The sequence below is a fragment of the Vanellus vanellus genome, assembly GCF_965231255.1.
Source record: "Vanellus vanellus genome assembly, chromosome: 1".
Taxonomy (NCBI): domain Eukaryota; kingdom Metazoa; phylum Chordata; class Aves; order Charadriiformes; family Charadriidae; genus Vanellus; species Vanellus vanellus.
The window spans coordinates 85,998,115-86,025,978 of NC_138905.1; the positions used below are offsets into that span (position 1 = coordinate 85,998,115).

Here is a 27,864-nt window from a genome sequence, read left to right on the forward strand (position 1 = left end):
GTCAAGAAACATGCCAGAGTGCAGGTTCAGGGTAGGAAGTGATTAGCAATGCTAAGTAAGGGTGAGTTTCTGTATACCAATGGTTAAGCTGAGGGAAAGACAGAATTGAAGTGGAAGGTTTTATGTGCCCTGCTTGTGACAGAGTTGGAGGTATGTTACAGGAAACAAGGGCTGCCTTGCCAAGTCCTACCACCAGTCCTGGCATTTTGCATCAAATATACTTTCCTCAAGTCAACACAGTTCTTTTTCCTGACACTTTCCCTGCAGTTCCAGGGCCCTCCAGCCCTGTACATGCAACACACCACGTTCACCTTTACTGCAGTGCCTGGCTCCTTTCAGTGCCAGGCCTTTCACAGTCTCAGCCTGGCTTCTGATCCATGTTAGGGAACAGGCACCTGCCCTTCCTCTTTTCAGGCTGGGCAAAGGCAAAGTTTGAACTTGACCAGTGCATGCTCCTGTTCTAAACTTTGTTTGCATCTGCATGCTTCCTTGCCCGCAGCCCACAAGATAGAGAAAAACACCTGTGGGAGGCACAAAGCCCTGCCCTGGGATGTCTGCCACAAGCCCCACACTCTTACTGGAGGTTCTGCTGTAGGTTTTGTATGGGTAGAGCCAGAGAGCGCCCTGTCCTTGATGGTTTGGCAGTCCTGTTTGGTCACAAGGTGCAAAAAAACCCCTTGAGTTCCCAGTGGTTAGTTTTAATACTTCAGGAATACAGATATTTTTTTTTCTTTTGTTGTCTTCACAGGAACAGGGACAGACCCATCCTCTACAGTCTCTGTCCATCAGTCCTTTGTCACCCCTGCCAACAGCCACTACATGGAGATGCGAAGCAAAGAGAAAATACTTGAAATTTCCTGCTGAGCAGTTAGTTTCTGAAAGGCTCAGACTGTGCCTGGCCATCTTATTAAAAGTCAGAAGACCAGAACTGTCTGACTGAGTGATTATTCAGATTTATGTTTTTTCTCCCAAATTAGGAAAATTGCATTTAAAAGCACTTGGGAAAAACGATTTCACCTCTGTTTGTGTGCATGTACATGTACACTCGCAAAACTCTGGCCCTCTAGTAGCAGACTTGCACAGGAGGCAGTAGAACATGGACCAAGGCAGAGTTGGTACCTGGGGGAGGTGACCATCACACAAGCTTGAGCTGAAGCTAAGAGAGGGCTGGAATATGTTCGACAGTTCCTTTGGTCAACAGTTGCATTTAGAAACCTCTACCATGAGCAATTGGCAAGGCTGTACTGCTGGGGGGGATTGAGAGGCTAGAGTCTCAATGCACTGCATTACTATTTGGGGACTGCTTCAAAGCAAAGCTGATGGCACAGGAGCTTACAGGAAAGGCACAGGAGATACAGCTGTCACAGTCTGTTAAGTTGCATCTTGTACTCCAAATCTGCCCAAGTCTCCTACTGCAGGAAGTATTAGGAAAAACCATGGGAAGCATGAGGAGAGAGCAATATAGAAGCTAGAAAGTTTGTACATTGACAATGGCAGAAATGGTATCTTCACGGGCTAAGCCTGTAGTTCATCAACAACTGGCACAATGGCGGCAAGGTCATGGGTTATGCTTACTTTAATTCTTCTTCCCAGGTGTGTACCGGATATGTGACACACACATCCCCCACCCCAGCCCCCGCCCCCACAGTGCAGACACAACTGCTGGACTGTTGTGATCCCTCAGACCATCCACTCAGGCGCAGGACCATATGGGCTCAACTTTAATGTGGGCTGTGTCCTAGCTGGGGCACTTGCTTCCATTCAGTTCCCAACCTGAAATATTGGGCGAAGGCAGGAGTCATGGTGTGGCAGTCCCTCTCCTTTCTTTTATCACAAATTTGGGAGCTCCTCCACCCTTTTCTGAGGAACCATGTCCAATTGTGGGCACAGAAGGTAAGACAAACAAGCAGGGCATGATCTGATCCCTCCATGGCTATCACTAGGCTGTGGAAGGTGTTTTGTCTTGGTTAATAGTGGGGATGGCTCTCTAGGCAGCTTCCTAGGCAGTGCTCTCCCCGTGGGATGGTGTCAGGATGTAGCACGCACCATGTCAAGATTCTTCTTATCCTTCTGGAAGGGACTTCTCCAGACCTGTCCTGGCTTCAGTCTGCTGCTAGTAACCCACCCACTTTCTGGCAGCTGTGTATGTTACCCCACAGGACAAAATATTACATCTTCCCAGCTTCAGCTTGCTCCTTTGGCTCCCTGAATCCCCCTTTCCTACCCTGCACTGAATGGGAGGCGATGTGGAGTGTAGAGGGTGGGAAGGGAATGAAGCCATGTCCGGATCTGAGGCCCATTGTTAGCACAGGCTGCTATAGCTCTGCATTCTCACTCCACATGATGCTCAGCCCTTCTCTCCTCACTTTCATTTTGAGAGACAATGTCCCTGTCTCCAACTTCCACCAGAGCCTTCCAGCTGCCTACCTGGCTGCAAAAGAACCCCCAACCTAACTCCACACGCCTAGCCAGTTCCTCTTCCTAGCTGGATATATGCTCCTCACCAATTACCATCCCCCTTCCCGTCTTTGATTGCCTACATTCCCTCCCTCCCACTCAAGACCCATCATTTCCTGATGTCACTGTTTGTGTTACACAGGGACTCGCTGCCTACCTCAGCTACAGACAGCACTGTAGTCAGCCAAGGCTCGCTCCTCTGCAAAAGAAAATGAGGAAGACAATTACATACATATGCACACACACAGAGAAGAGTGCACAACATCTTTTCCCACGCAGAGAGCTAGGAACCCAACTCCCAGCTCGAGTGTAGGAGGGAATTCTGCAACCTACCTGGCTGGTAGTAGTCGTAGACTTTGATGATGGCTGGTTTCAGGTTCTTCATCTGAATTACTTGTTCCAGTTGGAGAATGAAAGTCTGAGATTCATCATTGAGCTTGTGGAGGTGGAGACAAATTAGCAAGGAAGGGGAAAAAGAAGTCATTGCATCTTCATCTTCCCTAGCTTGAGTGTTTTCCTGCACTAAATCTCTCTAACCCATTACACATTACGGATTTTAGAAATTGACTATGTGTGAGGAATAGCAAATACTAACCCAATGACAATGAAATTGGGCAAGATTCCTCTGCCCACAGTTCTACCAGTGCTCTTTCCGCATGACTAGCTGAGCCTTGGGCTTCTCACACAGGTCCTTGTCCTCTGGCCTCTTGTTCTCACTATGCCAAACCAAACGCTTTTGTTCCCACTTACCTTCTCTAAATAAATGTAGACCACATTAGTTTTCACTTCTATTTTCTTAACGATGATATTGCGCTCCAGCTGGGATAGGAAACAATAGCATAAGGAAATTTTGTGAGCATTTTCCTTAGGGCTTCCTGACCTGAGGGACCCACTGTTGTATTGAAGGGATGGTACAGAGCTGGACTCTGTGTGGGACTGTGTCTTTCTCACACATGAGGATTTTAGTGGATCTTTGGTAGTCCCTCCTGAACATCCCTTGAGAGCATCTCAGCGATGAACTATGCTTTCCCTGCTAAATTAGAGGAATCTCTGGCTCTGGGGACAAAAGGCCACAGGGATAGTTCATAGATGCGTTGGTCAGCAAACCAGTGCAGGCACCAGTAATGATTCTTGTTATCTCACCTCACTGACTGCTAGACTGCTCTTGAAGACCTGCCTGGGGGCTGTGCAAATACTTCATCTTTCAGTTTTATGGCTTAATTGGAAAAGATAATCTTTTTTGATAAAACCAGAGTTTCTCCAAGAAATCTTGTCTTAGAATTTCTGGCAAACAAATAATGGTGTTTAGCACACCGAGCAGCACATTTTGGTTTTGGCCCAAGGCAGAACAGAGTCAGTGGGAGAAACTGGCCCAGCCTTTGTGGGCCTTGTATGGTAATTAGAGGTTTTGGTTCAATATCAACAGAAAAAGGCCCCTGCTTATTTAGTTACCTCATGGTCTGAAATGAACAGTTCCCAACAGGAGCAAGCAGGTGGGACCTGTTCACCTGAGACAGGCTGAGAGTTGGTGTTGTTCAGCTTGGAGAAGAGAAGGCTCCAGGAAGACCTTATAGCGGCCTTCCAGTACCCAAAGGGTGCCTATATGAAAGCTGGAATGGGACTTTTTACAGGGGCATGTAGTGATAGGACAAGGGGCAATGGCTTCAAATTGGAAGAGGGTAGATTTAGATTAGATATTAGGAAGAAATTTTTCACTGTGAGGGTGGTAAGGCACTGGAACAGGTTGCCCAGAGAAGTTGTGGAAGCTCCTTCCCTGGAGGTGTTCAAGGCCAGGCTGGATGGGGCCTTGAGCAACCTGGTCTAGTGGGAGGTGTCACTGCCCATGGCAGGGGGGTTGGAACTCAATGATCTTCAAGGTCCCTTCCAACCTAAACCATTCTATGATTCTAAAACAGCTGCCTTTTTTCTGATTCCAGAGTCCTTACCAGCATCCTGGATCCAGGAGCCAGGATGAATCCAGACAGAAGGGAGACCTCCATGATCACCATATTGGACGTGACTCTGCTCCCGATGTAACTGAAGAAGAAACAGTCAGATGGTCTGACTCGGTGAGATTAGGGCCCTCCCAGCCCCCCTTCCCTCCACCACCGTACCCTGTGCACAGAACCCTGAGCCAGGCAGCCCATCCAGGACTTGGGACACATTAGACACTTCTCCCTCTTGCAGGATGTAGCCAACACCTTCCTTCCCCACCCCTTCCACCTACCAAATTTACCCTCTGTCCTGTCTCCCCTAAGTGTGGGGTCCCTCCATTGCAGCTCTGAGGCTTTCCCAGCTGCTGTCCCCAAGCACAGCAGGTCTTGCTAGTGGAGGAAACAACCCTTGGGGTCACCTGGTAAGGATGCGGATGGTGAGGGCACGTGCATTGGCCTGGCTACAGTTGGTCAGCTCTGTGTTGACACGCAGAGTGAAGGTTACAGCAGACCGCATGGGAGTCTCATGGTACCTCAGCACTGTCTGCAGGGCGAGGGCCAGGGGAAGAAAAGGCAGGCCAGGCGTGATCTCATGAAGGGAGAAGAGACAGAGTCCTCCACATCTCCTCTCTCCCATGCTCGTCACACCACCTCACCTGAGCGAAGACACAGCTGCTGCCATGGACCTGCACCAGGAACTGCCCCGGGACCTCTGTCAGTGCTGCCTGCTGCACCAGCAGCCGCTTCTGCCTGGTAACTTGGAACGTCTTCCCGAAGCCCCTCTGAGACTTCACCCTCACAATCGCCTGGCCTGATGTGCTGAATGTCCTTGCTGCGTATTTTGCTAAGGCTTGCAAGGCAACAACTGTGTCCTAGAGGGGGAGAGACAGTCACCCCTCTGAACGCATCAGCTCTAGTGAAGCTGACTTGGAGCAGGAAGACCTTAAAAGGACTTGCTCTGCCAACCTCAGGTGCAAAAGTATACCAATCCACAGGGAGCTACTTGTTACCTGGGTGGAGGCAAAGCCTCCGTAGGCGTTTTGCTGCTGGGTCAGCCACGCCACAATGCCAGCAGCAGTTGTCATGTCACCTGCATGTACCCGTGGCTTAGAGAGGTATGCCAGGAGCACATAGGCTGTCAGCTCTATGTCCACTGACTGAGTATCAGGCCAGAAGTCTGTGGAAGCTGGAGAGCTTGGCTTGGGGCTCCAGTGGATTTGTCCTCCTGCAGAAGGAAAAGGAGCATGCAGGTTATCTGGAGATGACTTAACTGGGGGTTCACAGGAAAAAGCCCAACAGGCTGCTTTCAGGGCTCATTCCCTGTACTCAGGCCAGGATTGCTTTCTTCAGTTTATTCTGCAGGTCTTAGCTCACAGATTCCTACCTCTTCCCTCAAGAGGATTTTGAAATCCTGCAGGTTAAGGAGAGTTTCTGATAAGTCACCCTCACAAGTCGTGAAATAACTTGTTGTATTTTCAGTCACACCATGCAGTTACGGCACATACACGAGGAATATACACCAACCGTATCCTGGGCTGCATCAACAGAAGTGTGGCCAGCAGGTCAAAGGAGGTGATTCTGCCCCTCTACTCCACTCTCGTGAGAACCCATCTGGAGTACTGCATCCAGCTCTGGAGTCCCCAACATAAGAAGGGCATGGACCCGCTGGAGCGTGTCCAGAGGAGAGCCACAAGGATGATCCGAGGGCTGGAGCATCTCTCATGAGGAGATCACAGAATCACAGAATTATCAGAGTTGGAAGGGACCTCTAGAGATCATCTAGTCCAACTCCCCTGCTAAAGCAGGATTGCCTAGAGCACATTACTCAGGACTGCATCCAGGCGGGTCTTGAAAATCTCCAGGGAAGGGGACTCCACAACCTCCCTGGGCAGCCTGTTCCAGTGCTCTGTCACCCTCACCGTAAAGAACTGTTTCCGTGTATTTGAACGGAACTTCCTGTGTTCTAACTTGTGCCCATTGCCCCTCGTCCTGTCACTGGGAACCATTGAGAAGAGCCTGGCTCCATCCTCCTTCAACCCACCCTTTAGATACTTGTACGCCATAATAAGGTCTCCCCTCAGCCTTCTCTTCTCCAGGCTAAAGAGTCCCAGCTCTCTCAGCCTTTCCTCGTAAGGGAGATGCTCCAAGCCCTTAATCATCTTAGTTGCCCTTCGCTGGACTCGCTCCAGCAGTTCCCTGTCCCTCTTGAACTGGGGAGCCCAAAATTGGACACAGTATTCCAGTTGTGGCCTCACCAGTGCAGAGTAGAGGGGGAGAATGACCTCCCTCGACCTACTGGCCACACTCTTCCCTATGCAGCCCAGGATTCCATTGGCCTTTTTGGCGACAAGGGCACATTGCTGGGCCATGGATAATTTACTCTACAGTAAATCACATCTACAGATGCTGAAAGAGTTGGGGCTGTTCAGCCTGGAGAAGAGAAGGCTCCGGGGAGATCTTATTGCGGCCTTCCAGTACCTGAAGGGGGCCTATAGGAGAGCTGGGGAAGGACTTTTTACTAGGGCATGTAGTGACAGGATGAGGGAGAATGGCTTTAAACTGGAAGAGGGCAGGTTCAGATTAAACATTAAGAAGTTTTTCACTTTGAGGGTGGTAAGGCACTGGAACAGGTTTCCCAGAGAGGTTGTTGAGCCCCCATCCCTGGAGGTGTTCAAGGCCAGGCTGGACATGGCCTTGGGCAACCTGGTCTAGTGGGAGGTGTCCCTGTCTATGGCAGGGGGGTTGGAACTCCATGATCTTCAAGGTCCTTTCCAACCTAAACAATTCTATGATTCTATGATTCTAATATGTACAAATACATACATCATTTTTAACTGCTGTAGCTGGGCACACATTACTTTAGATCCCAGCAGGTGAACAAGAAGCATTACCCCAACTAGCAGCCAGCACCTGACTTGATGGCCTGTTCCTCCAGTTTGTATAGCAGCTCCTGGGTTGTCTCATAGTCCCCAGCCAGGGCAAAGGCATAGGCCAGCACGGCTTCCGTGTAGATGTTGGTGATGTTGTGAACCGCCTGCTGCAGGCAGCGGAGGGTGGTCTGCATCAGTTTGCCCTGTGTTGGGAGAAGAAACATATGACAAACTCTGACAGGGGCAAATCAGAGGGGGAGGGGGCTCATTCCAGGGAGCTGGACTACGTCTTCATGATGTAGCTCCAGTGAAACCCAGTAAATTAGATGCTCTCTCGAGAAAACAGTGCACCGGGAGCTACAGCCACTAAACAGTATTGCACCATGCCAGTGTTACAGCACTTTTGAGGAATGACTTCACAGTTTGGCCAAACATTGGCTCCCTCACAGCAGGTCCTTACCTGTTCCTGGCCTGGAGAATGCCAGCATTACCAGCTGGCATATCCCCATAGCGGTGCCCAGGAGTGGGAGCATACAAGGGAGCAGGACGGAGCAGGAGTGTGCTCACCTTCAGTGGCTGACCCAGCTCCAGCAAAGCTGCAGCGACATACGCCCCCAGGGAGATTTCATCATCCACTCCACCCTGTGAAGGGAATGCTTCTTTCACTCTCCAAGTAGTGTTTGGAGGGCACAGGCAGCGACTCCCCAGATGGAAAAGCATTCCTTATGCATTCCCCACCCCATACCCTGCTGTCTTTTAGGCTGGTTACATGGGTTGCAAGAGTAACTATCCAGGACCCTTTGGGACCCCACAATTTTTTGCTGTCACAACACTTGTCCAGCTATTCTCCGGTTGTGCTGCCTGCCTTGGCCCTCATTTACCTTTAGGGAGGAGTGAAAGAGACTCCCTTTGGTTGCAAAGCAGCCACTGGGGAGCTGGTTTTGCTCTAGCCAGCGTAGGGCATCCTGGATGTTCTTGTCATCAACATAGATGTATTTTCTGGCTTGGCCAATACTCTTGGCTACAAAAGCTGTCAGCCTAGGAAGAGGATTAGTCATGAGAGAAAGAGAAACACAAAAAAAAGCAAAGAGAAAATCAAAGGCCTCCTGGTGTTTGTCCCTGAAGTTAACACTGACAAAGTGGAGTGCCAAAAATGAATCATTTTCATTCAGAGTCAAGATAAAAGTGGAAACGGTCCACAGGACCCCTCCCTCAGCCTGGCTCCACAAATGTACTACTAATGTACTACTGCTTTACCCAGACACTTCAGAGGTGAGAATCCTCTTAACCCTTCTACTTTTACCCATTGCACTTCATGTCCCCCAAAAACCTAGAGACAATCTTAAATTCCCTGTTTCCTTCCTCCCTTCCTTTCTCCATTTCTCCCAGACCAGACGCCACAGGGCCAAGCTGGGCCAGGGCAGCTCTTTCAAACTGTTCCCAGCAATCCCCTGCCTGGGGAGATGATTTTCTATTGCTCTTCCTTGATCTACCTCCAGTCAGTATATAACCCTCTTGGCTGCCAGGACACCACCAGTAGTACCCAGTGTTCTCTGTGGGGCAGCATCAGGGCCATAGAGACAAAAAAAGGGACCTCCTGCCCACTGGGACCACATCTTTGTTGTTCCACTTTCCCAGAAACTCTGCTGCCCTGCCTCGCTGCTTTTTCAAGTGGCTTAAGTCCCTCAATCTGTCTCCCTGCCAGAAAGCTCCTGTGGTTTTCATCCAAAAGGAAGAACACACACCCTATCAATCAGCTTTCCCAGGCACATTAGCTGCTCTGGCCCAGACAGGACAAATCAGGAGCGAGGGATATCCCCAGTGCTTACCAAGTGTTCCCTTCCCCATCCTGCTGTCCAAAGACACTGTAGGACCCATCTCTACGCCTATAAAGAAGCTGCATCTGGTACCCTGGGGACATGGGAACAGCAGTTAATACATCACATTAACACAGTGGGGACAACATTGGCTGAGTGCAAGGGCAAGAGTTATTGGTAGGTTGGACACAGTGGAAGGCAGAGGAGCAAGGTGGGTCTGCTGTACTTGCCATTGCGCAGGAAAGCTGTTGCCTTCTCCTTGATCTCAGGGGTCAGCTGCCTCGTCTTCTCCAGGTACTGCAGCACATAGACAATGGGGGCAAACAGCACCATGTTCTGCTCCCCACAGCCACGGGGCATCTGCACCAGGTTGTCCAGGTTCTGCAGTGCCATCCCCATGAGATCACCTACACAAGGGTGTAAGAAACAAAGCAAGTGTCAGTGTGATCTGAGGTGCTTCTCAGCCAGGGACTGGATAATAGTGCTTTATCTCAGCACAGGCTGATCACTGGAAAGACGAGGAAAAAGGAGAAAATAACAGAGTGCAGGATGGAGAGTGGTGACAGTTCTGACTCTTCTCAGTCTGGGCATCATGATGCAGGGTGACCACACTATGGACTCCGTGAGGAACTTTCCTTTACCAGCTTTTTCAGTCTGAAGGTCTCCAGCCATAACAAGTACTGTTTGTAAAAGGCTATGAGCAGAGCTGCAGTTGCTTGGTGTGTGTCATACAGACAGACAAATATAAAAGCATTTAGGGAAAGGTTGAGATATTTCTGGTCTTTAGCCAGGCCTGTTCTACCTGGCCATATGTCAAGCACCAAAATGTCAGTAAGCCAGCAGGTGTGCTAGTCAGATGGTGTGAGGGTGTCCATATGTCCCCCAGACATCCACAAAAGCCTTGATTTGGTTCCCTCCTTTGGGGCTCTGTTGCATAATATCCATGGCCACTTATGCCATGACAGGCTTCATACCAAGACTGCCATGGGGGCAAATGAGCCCAGTGCAAATAAGTGTATTGAATGGTAGGTATGACTGGTCCCAGTAGCCTCTCCAAAGTGTGCTTTTGCAACTTTGTGATGCTGAGAAGGCTTTCTTTTCTCCAGGAGCTTCTGTTGTAACAGCAAAACGTAACAGGGAGGCAAGACGGTTATGGTCTTTGCTGATGGTATCTACACAGAACTAGCCAAGGTCCCAAAGTCCAAGTAAAAATAACGGCCTAGAGTCTCTGCTCCAAAGTCCTAGTTAGAAAGATAAGGATTATTCTCCTCCTCAGGTTACTTTTCCCATGAAAACCTAAATGCTAATCCAAAAATCTGAAAGCCTGGTGTTGGCAAACCTTGCAGAGAATAGAAACACAGCATCCTCTCTTTTGAGCAGTCTCATGTCAAGTGGATCCCCTGACATCACCAGCAAGTTAAGCCTTGCTAGTCTGTAACAGCAGTCAGTGAGCCCACGATAAAAATCACTTACCTGAGATGGAAATGGAAGCCCTGGCAGATCCCTTTACTACTTTGTCAGGTAGGCGAAGGGACACAGGTTCTTCAGCCATGTTTCCTGATAACAACAGGATAAAGGTGTAGCGTGAAAAATCAAGCTAAATGCGTCTAACCAGAGGGACAAGACTGGCACAGATAAATGGGACACTGCCTACATCCCACTCACACAGGTTGCTCCCTACAGTCTGTCCCAGGCATCACACCAAGATCCATTGCCTGGAAACTTCTCAGATTAGAAGAGACAAGAGAGCTGCTGGCCAGGCTGAAGGCTCACCAAGCTTCACAACTCAATTCACTACACTTCACACGCTTCACAAAAATCACAATTGGTCATCACTCAGGGGGATATCCTGGGGAGACTTGCAATGCTGCAGGGACAGGGTGGGAGGATAGGAGCAGCTCTCACTCGTGACTATCAAGCCCCAGGAACACCCGGAGGCTGCAGTGTGGGAAGGAGACTACAGAGCAGGATTTTGTCACCTATACTGAGTGGCAAATTCAGTAGGACAGCTGGTGTGGAAGTAGTATTTCTTGCTCTTTCCTGTCTCATAGGAAGTTAAATTTCCTATGTGAAAAACTGTTTGAAAACATTCTTTCATCAGACCTCCCACAGCTTAGTTCTACTCTCAGGTCTGGATATTTCAGGCTGCAGGATCCATTCATGCTGTCCACCTACCTCCTCTTGGGCACAGAAGGGAGCCGTAAGACTTCTCTACTAACACACCTTCTGGCTGTCAGGGCAGGAACGTGAACGTGGGACAGGAGAAACAAGATTACACACAAAATTTCCAAACAGCAGCAAAATTTCAGAGCAGTTTCAGGTCTGAATTCAGCGGTTAGTTCGCAGGCTGTCAGGGACTCCACCCTCCTCACCTTTGGCAGGGCTGCACTGAAGCTGCCTGCTTCACTGCTCAAGAGAGCAAGAGCAAGTCTGAGGGACGGGGCTCTCTGGTCAGTGAGCATATACAAAAGCTCATGTACAATGGGTGACTGAGCAGGGAAAGGTACAAGGAGAAACACAGACATGGTGAATGAATGCAGCTCAAGAAAGAGTACTGCAAGAAGGGAATAGGCTTGGCTTGGTCCTGGGGGGAGCAAAGCAAACTGAGCCACAGCCTTGGTATGCTAATGCAGGCTGAAAAAATGAGGAGAGGAAACAATTTAGCCCAGCTCAGCCTCCCTTCCCCCAGCAGCAGGAACACTCAAAGAGAGAGAAGCGAGCCTGTTCTCATACTGACCTGGACCAGCAAGTGTTTGACCACCATGAGCCTCCGCCTCATGGTAGCTGGCAAGGGCTTCCTGCCCCCACATCGTGGCGTGGTGTCCAGTACCTCTATCCTCACTGTGATATTCATAGTCCCTAGCAAATAAATTGAACAGAGCCTGTTTCTTATGCCTCTGGCCAAATGGAGTCAACTTGTTTTAACTGATAGTGGTCTGACATGCTTTGGGTGGATACTCTTCATAGCCTCAGCCGTTTGGCACGTAAAAGTGAGACAGCCAGTACTGATGGCTTGTTCAGACACCCTAAGCATGAAGTAAGTGGGTAATGCTTCACCAACAGTGACTTCATTGCACTACATATGCCTGTAACAACAGAAGTTTCAGCAGCCCCTGGGGCCCCAGTGTTCCCTTCCCATTGTCTATGAAGCCCAGCACCAGCAATACAAGGTTCCCCCCCCACATCCATGCAGCGCCATCCTCCCAGCTGGACCCACAGCTCTCTTTTCATGAGTTGTCCATGCCACCCATTCAGCTCCTGCCCTCTCTGATGGGCTTGTCTAAGAAGGGAGAAAGAAAGCAGACACAATGCATTGCACGCTTGAACCACTAAGAACAAATTTCAGGATCCAGAGGGGGCAATGCTCTGCCAGCTTCTCTGGACCTCCCATTCCCTCTCGCTGCGGTTCTAGGGTTCTCCATCACCACTCCCATTTTTGTTGCTCTACCCAGCTGGACTGCCGTCACATTCCACGTGAATGTCTTGGATTCCTCCACACACAGACACTCCTTGTCCCTGCAGGCCCTGCACAGCTCCACCTGGAAGTCTGAAGATTTAGCCAGGGCCACATGGATCTGGGGGAACAACAGATGCAGGTGGGTGACGGGGCAGCTCAGGAGAGATGGCTTGGCACAATGTGCTCTAAAACTGGAGGGCACAGTAGATCTGTCCCATACAGTGTTACCTGTGGTACAGCCACACACCTGTATGCACTGCTGCAGGTAGTTGAAGACAGTAGCCTTCAGCACAAAGGTTTCTCCTCGGATGACTGAATATGGCAACGTCACATCCACAAAGAAGGGCTGGACCGTCCTGAGGCTCGTGGTTGGGGCAAGGCCAAATCCCCTCCCAGCCAAGCAGAACGTCTTGACTTTCCAGTCTGTGGCAGCCGCAGGCGCTGCAATTGGGACACTCCTGCTGCCGTTGGAGCTGAGAGGAATAAAGTGCTTGTGTGAAGAAATTCAGCCCGCTCCACTGCAATGGGGAAGGCTTATGGCCCTGGGTGAGGGAGGCCATGCAGGTCCTCAGACCAGCCTCTGCTCTATCACCAGTGATTTCTGATCCAGTGATTACAGCAAGGAAGGTCTCAGCAATTTATTCCCTAAAGCCTTAAGTCCTCCTTAAATGCCATCAGTAATGGTGCTATACCATTCTTCTGAGCAAGACACTGCCCCAACATTCCAGTTCTGTACACTCAGTCAACAGCATGATGTCCTGGAAAGCAGCATCATCATATCTTCCTGAGTGCTGATTCATCAGTCTAAATCTAAGCACTGTGGCAACAAGGGCTACAAATTTAGCTGGTGCATCCACCAGACTGAGAAGTTAGTAGAGTGTACCCCAACGTGTGAAGGAAGGGTACTTGGTGGTTTAGTCTTGAAGTGTATGGCTCTTGTCTAAACCTGTGTAGACTTCAGTTCTGTACCTTAAAGTCTACTAGTCCTTCAGTTTGACACACTACAAATGCAGGGAAGAGACACAAAATTCACGTGCAGATCCCTCTTTACAAACTTCTGCACAAATGCAAGTTAGCCAAGACTCAATAACAAAGGGATCATCCATCTGTCCATTTGTAAATTCTGGCATCACTTACCCAACAGAGAACAGATTCCAGATCCAAGTTTCAGGGAAATAGTGGCGAAGTCTTCCGTGGGTTGTAAATTGGGCCTGTTCCTTAGGGATTCTTTGGTCTTCTGTAGAAGGCCCCCCTGCAAGAAAGACTAATGGGTCCCACCAGAGTGGGAGAGGTCAACCCTGCCAATGATAGACAGCCTAGCACTGGGGCAAGAGGCAAAGCAAACAGTAACTGAGACATGGGAAGAGTCTGGCAAACACAAGGCGGATCTGGTAGGAGAGGGCAAATGTGAAGGGAAAAGGGAGTGGTAACGGGAGAATCAGCTGGGAGTGGTTCATGCACGCTGCACTAGATGATTACCTAGTGCAAGCTGAGACACAGAGGAAGTTACTGTCTCTGCAGCTGCAGGAGGGGACAGAAGCCAGCCTTCAGCACAACCTGCAGGGAAGTCACTGGGAAACAGGTCCTGGCCCACGCTTTTGTTTATCTGTGCCAGGAAAGGGAATGCCACCCTTTAATGTCAGGGAACATGCAGGTAGTGACATTCTTCAGAGCCCTTTTTATAGGGATTGGGTCATTCCTGACAAGGCTGGTGGACCAGGCGGCTAGGCTGTGGCAGCAGCACCCATTACTCCTCAGAGAGGCAATACCCACCACCAGAAAACCCCAGAAATCAGAGGGCTCTTCCATCTGGGTGACCTCATGTCCCAAGTAGGCTGAAAGTGCAGCTCACCTATGGTTGGCTTTCTATCTGTCCGATGAAAGCACTGTGATGGCTTCTTGATTACAAGGTTTGAGAAGATTTTCAGCCCCATGTTCTATTAGGGAAAGAAGGAGGTCAGGGGAAGCTGAAAAGCATCTGTGAGTGTGGAAGACAGGCCACTGTGCTTCAAAATGACTCTGAAAACCATCGGGGCCAGGACAGCCTGGTGCCCAGGCAGCTCAGAGCAGCACTGTCCCAAGCAGACACAGTGCTGAGGAAGGTACGGCACAGCCTCCCTGATGTCTTCTTTTTCAGGAGGTCACTAAGCAACCACCACTCTTCTGGGGGACACTGGGATGTCTTGCCCCTCTCAACGCATTTCCAGTAACAAGGACACAGAAAAGAGCTGTCAGTGTCCTGCCCCGTCCTCTGATGCACGCTGGAGGGAATAGCTGGATGAAATCTGCCCTCTGAGGTCATACAGAGGTGTCAGGGAGCACACCCCCCATTCAGCCCCTGGGCTGTGACACCAGCCTGTCCACAAAAACAAGAGGTGTCCCTATGCTGTGAAAACCCCTCCTAGGATGTGCCTCTAGTGCTAAATAAAAGAGGACAGTGTCTGATCCCCAGGTCTAAGGCCAAACAGCACTGCCTGTCTTGTGTCCACACTGCTTAAGGCTTATCCTTTCTAGAGGAGATCTGTCTTAAAGACAGCGAGAAATCTGCCTGGGAAAAGTCCAAAACAGTACCAGAGAGCAGGGTAACATCTAAGCCACATCAACAATCTGTGGTCTAACACTTGGGATTACCCCTTGTCTCTCTTTAATACTGTAGACAAAGAGTACACAGCTAAGTGCCCAGGACCTTATCCCAAAGCCCAAAAAGCTGGGTTCTGCTGGTCCAGGATATCATCATTCTACTTTCTGCATCTGTGGAGGGGAATACAGGTGTTCATTCTCATAACAGGATTGTACGTCTCTTGAGACAGCACAGCTAGAACAGGACAGACAATTCTCTGGAGAAGGCAAGGGCTTCTCAGACTGCCTGGGGAGAAAGATATCTCAAATTTTCGTAATTTCTGGGAAAAGTCAGAGGTAATTACCTGGAAGAGGTTAAAGATGTCAGGCTGAACAGAATGTTGTGGCTTCCCTCGTAGCAGAGGTGACGTGGACTGGGGCTGAACACAGTGATCTGAACGTTCTTCTACTTGGGCAGGGTATCCATGTCGGTAGGCAGCAGGGAACAAACCATAGACCTAGGGAAACTCACCAGCAGGGAAGCATTGGGCAAGGAGCAGATACCTCCAGATGCTTTGCTCCACACATAGCACACGTACCCATTCCTCCCATCTCCCGAGGCAGACCCCGCTTTCTCCTCCAAAGACATCCTCATCCATTAGCCTCCAGCTCCCCTTGCCACAGCCCCTGCCTGCCTCTCCCAGCTCATCCATCATTCCTGTTTTTTTGCCTAGTTGCACAGACACTCACCATTTGGTTTGTCAGCTCGCTCTCTGGTCTCACGAGGAACATGTTTCCATCCACTGCCTGTACAGCACACAGGGAGCCAGGGGCTGCCTGCAGTTGGAGCTGCACTGTGGACCCTGGGTGGGCTTCTTTAGCTGGGAATGCTACCTTGACCTTGAGCAACACACCAGGAGAAGAAATATGAAAAAGAGAGAAAGAGGGGTGAGGAGACTGCCAGACAGGCAGCACAGAGAGAGAGAGGGAGACCAACTGGATTCTTCCCTGCTCAGCTACTGCTATGAACAGAAGTCACTGCTGAAGCTCTCCTCATCTTTGAGCACTGTGCTGCAGACATCCCCTTCCTCTCTTCTCCCCAGTTCTCTTTGAAGGATCTGAGGGTCTTTTTTTCCACAGGCCTGCTGACTCCTGCTTGTAAGCTCTCCCCCAGCCACAGGAGTGTCTCACCTGGTTTTCAAAGCACAAGGCAACATCAAACCGGATGCTGTCAGCTGTCACCCCTCCATTGGGGAAGATGGCGTACACCACTAAGGAAGGTGATGGGGTGAAGTCAGCAGTGAAGGTCAAAGGGATGGAGAAGGAGCCCTTCAACACTGAGGAAAGAAAGGCAAAGTGTTTTCATCACAGCCCAACCAAGATCTCCTTATGGCCTCCTTCTTTTTCCTTTATAATCTCACAATGTCAAACCAATTCCTGCTGCTGCTTTGTCTGCTCCCTCCCTCCATTCTTGGACCCCATGTGCTCCATCTTCCCATAGGTCCTCCCAGTCTCTCTTCCCTTCATTGTTTCCCTCGTTCTGTCTTTTCAGCCCCTCCTAGCTGACACCATCTCTTCCCCAGCCTCCCTCTGCCCTATTCACTGACTGCCCATGACCTGTAGGTTCAGGGAATTTGGGAGAAACTCTGGCAACTCTCACTGTCCAACCTAGAAACCCAACTGTTTCCTGTTGCCCAGCCACCACAGACTTACTGTTCAGCTTCCCGACCCGGACGTTCCTCTGGCCCCTGACAACAATTCCAGCCTTCCCAGTGACCTGGAGAAGGAGGGACACAGGATGACCAGACTGCTGTTTGCAGTCACCGGCGTGCAGTCACACTTGCCCGCGTGCACCTTTCTTTTCTAAGCAACCTCAGAAAGAAACTGAGGGTCCAATCCAACCCCACATCTTGGGCCCAGCAGATTTGCAGACATCACAGTGTGGGAGGTGAAGCTTTAACATGTGAGATTCTGGTCTGGTCTGTCCATTTAGGACAATGGGTGGGTAGTGGGTTCACTGGAAACAAGTGAGAGACAGCTAAGGTATTTCCCCTACAGTAAGCAGGTCTCCAGGCTGGACAAAAAGCCATTTCCACTGAGCAGCTCTTTGATAACCAGAGCGAAAAAGTGATTCCCCATACAGTTTTAAAGGGGGAAGAGTTTGACAGCAGACTTTGCAGGAGACACTTCCCGCTGCAGCCTTGGCAGAGGCTGAGGTGGCAATGGGCTGCCAAGATAGAAGCCTCCTCCCATTCATGGAGGTGACTGGGGCCCCGATACCAGGATCACACTGTGACCAGGATGAGCCCTACTGGGTGTAGTGTTCACCCCGTTCTCCAAGAGCAAATTTTTCCTCTCATCTCTCCAGGGATCATCTATATTACGCCCTCAACATTTCACTGGGGTCTGGTCCCATCAGTGCAGCCTTCTCCCCCCAGGTTCTCTCCTACGTTTACTCACATAATATGCAAATCCTATACGGCTGGTGTCTTCTCCCAGGTCATCCCGACTGAGCGTGAAGGTCACCTGGACATTCTGTTTCAGCCCACAGGGCAGTGTTCCTGTGAGTGGGTGTATGTCCAGGAAGCTCTTGGTTGTGACATGGAAGGGCTGCAGGTGATGATAAGCGTTTGTGTAACTGAAGTCTGTTTTCCAAGGTGTGTGCATGAGATCCTCCAGTGTGAACCTTCCCTGAGAGGGGACCAGAGACACACAGAAATCAAGAGGTTTATGCTTCAGTGCTTTCTAAAGATGTCATCACCTTGATTTGGGAAAGGCTGTCGCTTGGTGCCTTCCTCATGGCTCTGCACAGGCAGAGCTCTGTGTGGAGCTCAGGACTGAGCTGGCAGGGGGGCTGCAGGGCAGGAGCCAGGAACACTGGCAGAACTCAAGGATTCTGACTTTCCTGTATGCAGAGGTGGGATTTACCTCCAAAGAGACTGACGAGCTGTTCCAGGCAGTGGTGTCCAGGTTGAATGATGCTATTCCACTGCCATCTGTGATATATGTTTTGATGAACCGACGTCTCATGAACTTTATTACGAGATAAACTTTCCTGTTTTTCATACCATTTCCATAGTGATCCTGAAGCTTAATCTGGTGATAAGAGGGTGAGGCAGAAAAGCCAAAATCAGATGTTCCTTCCAGTGTTGTACCCAAAGCCTTCCTCCCTTTGACAAACATAGAACCTCCTGTGTAGGTGGACTTAGCTTCAGTCTGGTCCCAAGAAGATAGACCTATAAAATTCCCTCATCTCTAAAGCTAAGATGAGAGTGGTTAAAACCTCTCTGCTCCAAAAGGCGTGTGTGGCTAGAGCACAAGGAGCTTATCTCCTAGCCAACAGCGGGGACATCCTTGCATCCCAGCATCCCTGCTGAGACATCACTCATTGCCCTCAGCTGAAGCTGGAAGTGTAGTGACATCAGGGAATCTGAAATGCAGAAAAAGGAGCTGCACGGTCAAGTGATGTGACACACTGCAAGGTAAAGTACTCTGTCTGGGGAATAGAAAATGGTTTGGGTCAGCAAAATTTACTAGACACTAAATTCCTTGGCAAATGATGAGGACGGAAGAAACAAAGCAAAAAATTACCTTCCCCCTGTAGGGTACTCCAGGGATGTAGTAAGGATTTGGTGTCTCAAACACTGCCCTTGCAGCTGTCCTGGAGATTAGGATTTGGCTGGAGGTGTTGATCTGTACCCCTGTTGGAATGCAGAGTGCAAGGGAAGTGGGATCAGTATCAGAGGTGACTACTGCACCCTAGTTTAATCTCACTTTATTGTTCCCAGCCCCTCTAATCAGTGTCTCAAACTTCCTTCCCAACACCAGCACCCTTCAAGGTTTGGAGGCTGTTCCTGTGGCAGCTCCTTCTTTAGTTAAGATGTTTCTAAGCCCCTTTGTGGCCTCACAGACCACGCTCCCAGTCACACCTCACGTCTCTGCTGGCAGAGTAGCTCTCCATAGGCACAGCAGTGTCCATGGTCCTTGGGCAGGACTGCTCTCTGTGTCCTGTGATGGTCCCAGCACCAGGTGGCGAAGAGGAGGAGGTGTGCCCGCTCTGACCCTCACACCCCCAGAATGGTCCCTCTCACCCTTGCACCTTCTCTGCTGCACCTGGTTGTAAGCAGATCCCACGGGTACCTGTGCCCGTCTCCAGGAGAGAGGCTTCTGCATAGAGTTTGCTGTCTTCCTCAATGGGACCCAGGTTGAAGGCTGACATGCTTACAGAAGGAGCAAAGCACCCCTTGCTCGCGGTCTGCAATAGGAAGTGGTAGATATTATTTGGGGCTGGGGAGAAGGGAAGGAGTTAGAGGCATGAGGTATTAGTCATTCTGTCATCACTGTTGATTGCAACAAGTAATAATGCAAACATGTATAGATGGGTATGGTTCACATTTTAAAGTCTATTTTCTATTTTATAGTCATGGGTATGCATAATTCATATTGTAGAAATATAAAACAAATCATACATCACAGTATTATCAAAGTTACAATGTTGGCAACTTTCTAGTTTTAGTAGAAAACTGAAGACTGCACTAACTGGATTGCTTAGCAAATATGTGAGTATTTTAAGAGATCTAGCTAGGAAAACTGCAGAATCAAATGAAAATTCCAAGTAACAAATCACTTCCAGGACTGGAAGATTACAACTACTGTAACAAGTCATAATAACAAATCATTAAGCATGAAAAGTTTTCAACCATATGTACAAGGGAAGAGCCCAGCTATCAAACACTTTGTTAGGAATAGAAAGATGTAATAAGGGAAATAATATAAAAATATGCAATATATATATATATTAAAAGAAAAAAGATAAAAGCCACTGTGCAATTTGGCTATGGAATTAACCATGTCTTCACCATATGTTAGTGTCCTTGTACAGCTCCATGATAGGTTCACCTCAACACAGTACTTTTGCACCTGAGAAAGTTCTTTTAATTGTTGTTTCCTACACTGCATCAGTTTCTGGCTAGTTATGCTCCTTTCCAGAGAAGAACAGAACTCTAAATCTTTCCGTGAAACTCCTCTTTTCTATTCCCTATCACAAATAAGCAAAGTTGCAGAGAAGAACTTCTGGGGGTAAAGGCTTCTCAGTTGGTCTGGACAACAATAATTGCATTAATTAAATAAAAACAATAACTTATTAGTCTACATATACATTACAGAGGTTGGTAAACCTCCCCTAGATAGCAGTTCATTCTGTTCACTCAGCCCTTGACACATTGTCCTGTGTGGTGCTCCTCCACAACCCATGTATCTTCCAGGATTTTACTCACCGGACCACTGTATTCCCTGCAGACGTCCTTGCTGGCATTTTGAGGACGCCTCCTTGCCTTCTGGCACAAAGTCACCCGCATGATCCCTTGCACTGCTTTCCCATAGCTGTACCTGCAGGGAGAACACCAGAGGAGCTGCAGAGCAGAGGCACTGGGTGTTTTGCTGAGCACGTTGCTCCACACAAGGTGGCCTTCCTGATGAAGGTCCTAATGCAGCTGGTAAGCAGGCAGGCACAAATGGAAATGTGGTACATTTTGTATTTGGGGGGTGCAATAGCGCAGTCCTCTGTCCATCAGAGACAGAAACAAAACACAGACCAGAAAGGACCCACACTCTCCGAAGCTCTCCCTCTTCTGGGCGCTTGATGTTCTGGAACTGCAGGCAGAGGCAGAGAGCTGACCTGAGTTGATGTGTCCACATGGTACAGAGCAGCACCCAGTGGAGATATTAGCTCAGGTGTGAAAGCAGCAGAAACTTTTGTCCCTGCAAACAGCAACAGCAAGTGCATGGTATGGCGGTAACAGAGCTACAGAGTGACCTCAGACCTGCCTCACTGTGGGCTTATGTCTCCTGGACTCTTGTTTCCATCATCAGACCTGCTCTGCTGGTTTTTGCAAGGTACAGCAGAAGTGTACCCTTGTCAGTGCAGACATCCCCCCCGCCTGCCTTGCTGCCTTTCCCTCCTTTGACTCCTCTCTGGCTTTGCATTGGAGCAGTGCTCCTGACAGTATCAGTAACAGGAAGACATCTATGACCCATCCTGGGGATGCAGAGTGCTGTACTGTTTTCTACTAGAGCTTCATATGGTCTAATTTTAAATGTTCCAATTATCGAGAAATTACGTCAGACCAGCAGCAAAAAGACGCCAAAAGTCTCTGGATAACCCAGCCCCAAATACAAATGAGCTCACCCCCTTTATCTGTCTACAAAGTGCTTTCCTGGTCGTTCTCCTTCCTCCTTTGTGTTTACGCCATCTGAGGTCACACCGTCCTTCACACTCTCATCTGCTCAGTTTTTGCCAATGACTACATAACTGGAGAAACCCACCTGCTCCTTCTAAGAAGGTAATAAGTTCAGCAGCATGTAAGTGAGAAGGAACAGTATAACCTTCTAAAGAAACACCAGTTCCTGTTCCTTTACCACAGCAAATCAGTCCCATATCAGATATGTGGTTTTCCCCACATAAGGTTTTTCTGGGCTGGACAGACCAGGGTATGGCTTGCCTAAGACAAGCCTCCCTAGAGCTGGATGGTCTCTCCCAAGTGTGGGTTGTGTACATCCTCCCCAAGGAAGAACCCGTCAGTTTGACCCTCGCACTATTTGGGTTTCTTCAAAAGGAACGAATGACAGTGTTTGGCCCTTCTTGAGCCACTTCTCCTTGATGGATTCAGGAGATAGGAAACATACGGAAAGAGAGACACAATTTTGATGAGCTCTTTCCTTTCCCCTCAACATTCTGCCTACCTGCCACACACACGCAGTGGGAAAGCTTTATCTGAAGCATAAATCTGAGCTGGTCCCTCGAAGAAAACATCAAACTTTTGCAACACTGGAACGAAAGCCACAGAGTTACTCCATTAAAGGCAGCAAAGTACTTAGACACGGGATCACAAAAGGGAAGAGTGTGTTCATGTAAGGCTGGAGTCCCATATAGGAATGTATCCATGAGGGAAATGCAAGGACTAATTAAAAACAGGGAAACCAAAGAAAGAATCCCCCTTCCCCCTCCACATATGAACAGTCTCACAGAGGTCTTTAGTGTATTCTCACTCTGTTTTTAGCATATACCTTCTCCGGGAATCTCCAGCACAATCTCCCTTCTGTTCATTTCTCATATTGGTCACTCCATACTCTACAGATTTGTGGTTAATCCTGGCTCTCAGGCAATAAATCTTAGTTTACAATATTTGGCTATATATTGTTATACAGACAGAAACAAGCAATTCTTCTATCCCGTTCTTTGTTTTCCATACTCCATCTTACCGCGTTCCTCCACTTTAAAGGTACTGGATGCTTTGGGGTTCGCCACACTGATGGTGTAAGTCCCCAGAGAGAGTTCGGTAGCTAACTGGAAAGAGAGATCTGCAATGCCCTGTTTTGGTTTCACATCCAGCCACTGGCCAATGCGGTTTTGGTTTGGGTCCTGCAGTCCAAGGAAAGGAAAAAAGAAGCAGTCGTCAGCAACACCTGCTACCCTCTACCCAGAGCCCACTGGACTCAAAGGCGTTTCAGAGATTTCAGAGGCTTTCACAGGTTCCTGCTGTTTTTTCCCCAGACGGTGCTGAAGTGATCTGAATGCTGGAGCACCAACAGAGGTGAACACAACCCGCCCAGGGTTATTCTAATCTGTACTGCCATCAAAAAAGAAGGTGTGAAAGGTCCTGATATTTAGGCTCTCCAGTCTTAATTAAAGATGAACTGTTAGAGTCAGCTAAAGCCTGGCTGGTGTTCCTGAATGTTGAAATGCATGGAAGGTGAACCATTTGGATTGTCAATGCTTGTTAACAAGAAGCATGTGGAGACAGTACACACATGCATGTGTATACACAGACCCTAAGAAAAGTTACTTTACTCAGTAAAAGAGCGATCTAGGTATTATCCATACTGAAGTATCTTTCCTCATAACATCTGAGGAGTCTGAAACACCCACCTGGACTTCCACCACGGAGTACTGCAAAGCAAACAGACAGCAATGTCAGAAACTGGCATGGCATTAACAACCTGCATATAAACTTATCTTACCTGCCTAGCCCATGTGCTGTGACAACACCGCTAGTCACAAACGTTACAATACAAAGAGCTTGATCCTACCGAAACCAGGAGAATGGCTTTGAAATGGTAAGGAAAATATGTAACATAAAAATCTGCGCTGTTCTTTGGATTTGCTTTTTGATACCTGAATTTTTAAGATGCACTTTGATAGATACTGTACAACTGTGAAAGCTAGAATTTACTATAAAAAAGGAGAAAAGTAGAGACTCACAAATACCATAATTCCAAGTTCATAAATACTAAAAGGCATCAGTTTTGTTACATAAATCCCAAGAATTAGCAAAACTGCATCACCTACAGGAAGAATACACCCTATATTTTTCTACAGCCAGGAGGCAGTAGTGGTGAAGGACATGTGATTTAGGACCGTGGGGCGTAAGGAGGCAGGAGCAGGGGCTTGGGAGAGTGACTGGTCTGTAAACAGAAGGCCATAATTAATTCACATTATTCATCATTCTAAGCTTTCATGCAAGTTAGCATCGACATGTCTGTTTTCACTGAAACAAAAACAAATATGCAGGTTAACTATTTTCATAATTTGAATCTAATGACAATGCTAAACCAAAATATGTTGGCGAATGGCACCCATTTTATCTCTAACCCATTTAATTTACAAATTATATATGATAGCTTTAGTGTTGCAGTGCTCAAGTCTCATAACAGCTTTGGTAAAACATGACCTCTTTTGAATATTCATCACAGCCTCATTAACAGTTATAATGCTAATTTACTTATACTCACACATAGACATCAAACATTTACAGTCAAATATCTTCATGAACCAATCAAACATTTATAGTCAAATATCTTCACGAACCAATTGTAGGCATGGAAGCAAACGGATTGTTTACTCTACTATGGAGTATAAGAGATATGACTCTCTTTTAGGGGGAGAAAGGAATGCATGATCCTAGGCCCTCATGAATAGCCCGAAAAAGAGGAAATCAAGTCAGCAATAAAGAAGCCCGAAGGATCTCTCCCTTTATTTCAGTCTAGAGGGATTTGATCCAACTCTGCTCACGTGTGCCCTTCAGTATTTATCTGTCATGGCATGAATTCCCGTTGGCTCTCCTTAAATTGCTTCAGGACAGAATAATGTGAAATAGCTATAGCTGCTGGCTGCAGGTATAATTGCTTACCCTAGAAAGATGCTAGTCTTGCAGTTTCCTGGCTAGCACATATGCAAGTCTCTGGCAAATTCTCACTCCCTCGACACGGGGAGAATGAGCTGCTGCCAGCAGCGAGTCAGTATCATTTGGTTATACTGTTTTCTTTTTTTTTCTCTTTTTTATGATCAGGTCGTGCATATCCCTCACCATTAATTTTTCTTAAAACTTTGCAGGTGCGTCGCAGCTTGCTTCAGGCCCTCCTGCCACCCTTGGGTGCAACACGCTCTACAAAGCACTGAGCTTTCCAGAGCTGCGGGAGGGGAGTTTTGGGTCTGCCCGAGTCTGTACACAACTTGTCTGGTAATGGTGCCCAAGATGTCCCCAGAAGCCCTGCCTGTTTTTTTTTGGGAAGGGCAGGTGCATGCAGCTCCCAGGCTGCCCTGTAGTGACTCACTTAGCAGGGAGCGCTGACACACTCCCCGGATACCATCAGCAGTGCCAACCCTCCCACCGGCCAGCAGCCATCCTGCGACAGTGACAGCACAGCCATCAGCACAGAGGCGCTGCCGTTCCAATTCAGTGTGGTCGCGGGTTGGCATTGGCCGCCCTGGGTGCTGCAGACATCGGGACTGTCTCAGCCTCCCCAGCGTGGGGCTGGCAGAGGAGGCAGAGCTGACAGAGGCACCCCAGAGACTCCCTCGCCTCCACTTGGGTGGGCTTTATTACCTTGCTGTTAACGGGAGCAAAATCTTCCGTCAACGTCACGATCCGAAACTTCACTGAAGAGAGAAAAGGGAGAAGAGCACGTTATAGAGCCAGAGTGCATTCAGGAACGGACTTGCCCTGCACTTGCCTTCCCTCAAAATCACAGCTCCCCACACAGCCCTCCCGGCAGCCCCCCTTGCCCCTTGCTCAGCCCTGCCCACCGCCTCTTCCCTCCCCATGCACAGCAGCAGCAGCACAGCAGCCAGCCTCCCAGTTTAGGGGCTTTTCCACAGGCTATGCCCAAAATTACCCTTACGTTTCCTCATCCGCAGCGTAAGCAGACCAGTCCTACCTGGCCCTGCCTGAGAAGACCATGTTCATGTCTGCTCCCTCTTCTGAACCAGCTCTGCTCCTAAAGCATGTGAGACTGACCCTTCCAGTTCTCTCCCACCCCTAAAATGTGATGTGTGGATACATCACTCCAGAAGGCAGCAGACAGCTTCCCCCTCTGTCCCCATGGAGGCTGCATGGCACAAAGCATTCAGCACGCCACTCAAGGGAAATTGGGATCAAAGTGCAGGTAGATGAAGGCTAGGGAACCATCGGGGTGCTCCGTGCAGAGTGCTCACCTGTCTGTCCTGGGTGATAGATGGGTTTATCCATCTGGATGAAGGTGCCTGTATCAGCCCTGCGGATCAGGACTTGCTTCTCTTCATTTGCACTGAAGTAGTGGCCATTGGAGATGCGCAGGTGGACAGTGCCCACCTCTTGGTTGCCTGCAGGTCGGGGGACCTGGGACACAAAAGAGGAGCTACCAGGTTAGCAGGCAGCAGGAATGGACAAGATGTCATCAGAGCAGTGCTCTTCTCGCTCCTGCTGCACTGTGAGGCCAGCCTCTTCCCCGTCTGACTCTGAAGGCCAGCATGGGGTGTCCCCTCAGTGACTGATGGTTGTGTCTATGGAAGCACAGGAGACAACATCTTTGCACTTGGACAAGAGGAAAAGGGAGCCTCTTCTGGCACAGAAATTGTGTCTGCCCCCTTCACAGGGCTACTGTTACAGCCTGCATGGAGCAAGATGGAGAAGACTCAACCCAAGGGAAGGAAAGGTCATGGAGACTGACATCCACTCGTGTTCATCAGTGCAAAATGAGAAAATAAGGTTCATGGGTTTGGCAGATCAGAAAGCCTTGTGCTGAGCTTGTGTGCATAACCTCCCACATCTTTCCTAGTCCTCCAGCACATTTTCCAGCCCTTACAGAGAAGCTTGGAGAGAAGCAGATGTGATGAGAGGCTGGCTGAGACGAAAAATCTGTCTCTTCCTGCGCTACATTTCACAGATGACACCCTGTGACAGTGCTTCCTTCTCAGAGGAGAGTGAGCTACACAGCTGCCATTTGGGTGCTTCTAAGTTCCTCCATCCTCCTCAGTCCTTTGGTGCTTAGTCAGGCAGCCTTCCCTTGGTGTGCCACCAGGGCGGACTGTGAGATACCCAGCAGGAACAGTATTATGCAGACAGACAAAGGCAGGGACCAAAGACACTACGCTCCCACTGAACACTCTCCCTGACTTTGCATTCGCCCCTTTCCATGCCCTCTCTCCTCCCGTTACCTTCATTGTCTATTTCTCTGGTGAGAGGATTCATGAGCCAAAAGAGCACGCTGGGAGCTGCCAGCTAGATGTTCCTGCCAAGAATGACCCTGACCTGAAATTTGGAGCACTCGAAGATCCAGTTGTTCCGGACGACCTTGCGGTAGAGGCTGAGGTTGCCAGATGGATGCACAAGAGTTAAGGCCACACGAATAGGCTTCTCCACCCCACGGAGGTCCAAGCACACCCTCTGGGAAGAGGGGTAGGGCAGTGCGGCTGGAACGATGACCAGGTACCTCCTGCAGTGGGGAAACAAGACATCGCATCCTGGAAGTAGTTTCACCCACTCTGGGCACTAATAGTCTGAGGCAGCAGGAGGGTTTCCCACCTTTCTGGGGGTAGGACGTGCTGCTCTGCTGGAGTGATAGGGACAGATTAACAATGAGAGTGTGAAACTCTCACAGGGGTGATGGAAGGTATATAGTTAATGTCAGAAAAATAAAAGAGAAATGCTTTCAGGTGACCTCAGGTCACATTGGTGTGCATACGTTTTTGGAGGATGCTACAGCAGCACAGAGAAATTTATACAGTAGAGACTGTCTCTGCTTCTACAAAGGGAAACATTCTTAGGTGTTCTCAGTACACATGGAAAAGGCACCAGAGCTATGGGACTAAGAAACGGAGCATGCTGCAAAGTTCAGGCTAGGGCCCGAATCCAAACCTGCCACATGTCTGTGTTCATTCAGACCTGAGGCGGCAGCTGTGCAGTTCTGATCCCAAAGCTCTCTGAGGCTCTAGGTCTGTTTTGGCCCCACATCATAAGGTCAGGATTCTCTGCAGCTTTACTCCAGCCTCTCAATAGAAAAGGATTCACCCTACTTGCTTTGAGATAGCTCCTCAGGCAGCAGACTAGTTCCTGCTTAATCATCCCCAGCCCTGCAGCCCTTTTCATTTGCCCTTCATGGTATCCTCCACCTTTCCCTTCAGGCTGCAGTCCCTCAGTTTTCTTGTTCCCACTGCTAGTCCTCACCTAGTTCTTGCACTGCGGCAAGATCCGTGGGAGGGGATTCCACCTTTAGGAGGACCCTGTGTTCACAACAAGGCTTGTGGCATACTACATACCCATGCCTATCCCTTCCAGGAGATGACTTGCAGGGTCCCACGTTCTCTCCCTGCTGTCCTGGCCCCTCCCTCAGCATCACAACTATCAATCACGAGATTTTTAAGTGGCACTTACGGTTGTGCCACTATCCTCAAGGTGTAGAGCAGGCAGCTCAGGAGGAAGGGAGTCCACATTTTCATCGGAGACCCCCAGAGA

The 27,864-nt window shown here is 49.0% G+C and overlaps 1 protein-coding gene across 1 annotated transcript; it reads right to left on the bottom strand.

The window, feature by feature from the left end:
* Window positions 1–2,615: 2,615 nt before the first annotated feature.
* LOC309674421 (alpha-2-macroglobulin-like protein 1) lies at window positions 2,616–27,842 on the bottom strand (the record flags this gene model as incomplete). The annotated part of the gene is made up of 35 exons (XM_082486446.1): window positions 2,616–2,656; window positions 2,791–2,893; window positions 3,208–3,276; window positions 4,404–4,494; window positions 4,811–4,935; window positions 5,048–5,263; window positions 5,402–5,616; window positions 7,302–7,464; window positions 7,829–7,903; window positions 8,143–8,299; window positions 9,091–9,172; window positions 9,309–9,485; window positions 10,552–10,635; window positions 11,254–11,308; window positions 11,816–11,937; window positions 12,527–12,653; window positions 12,783–13,008; window positions 13,673–13,787; window positions 14,388–14,472; window positions 15,460–15,612; window positions 15,845–15,994; window positions 16,286–16,431; window positions 16,808–16,871; window positions 17,555–17,785; window positions 18,023–18,190; window positions 18,686–18,795; window positions 19,235–19,349; window positions 20,371–20,482; window positions 21,836–21,920; window positions 22,355–22,514; window positions 23,022–23,042; window positions 24,979–25,031; window positions 25,587–25,749; window positions 26,662–26,845; window positions 27,784–27,842. 35 exons carry the CDS (start codon window positions 27,840–27,842, stop codon window positions 2,616–2,618), a joined length of 4,302 nt encoding a protein of 1,433 aa, XP_082342572.1.
* Window positions 27,843–27,864: the final 22 nt, after the last annotated feature.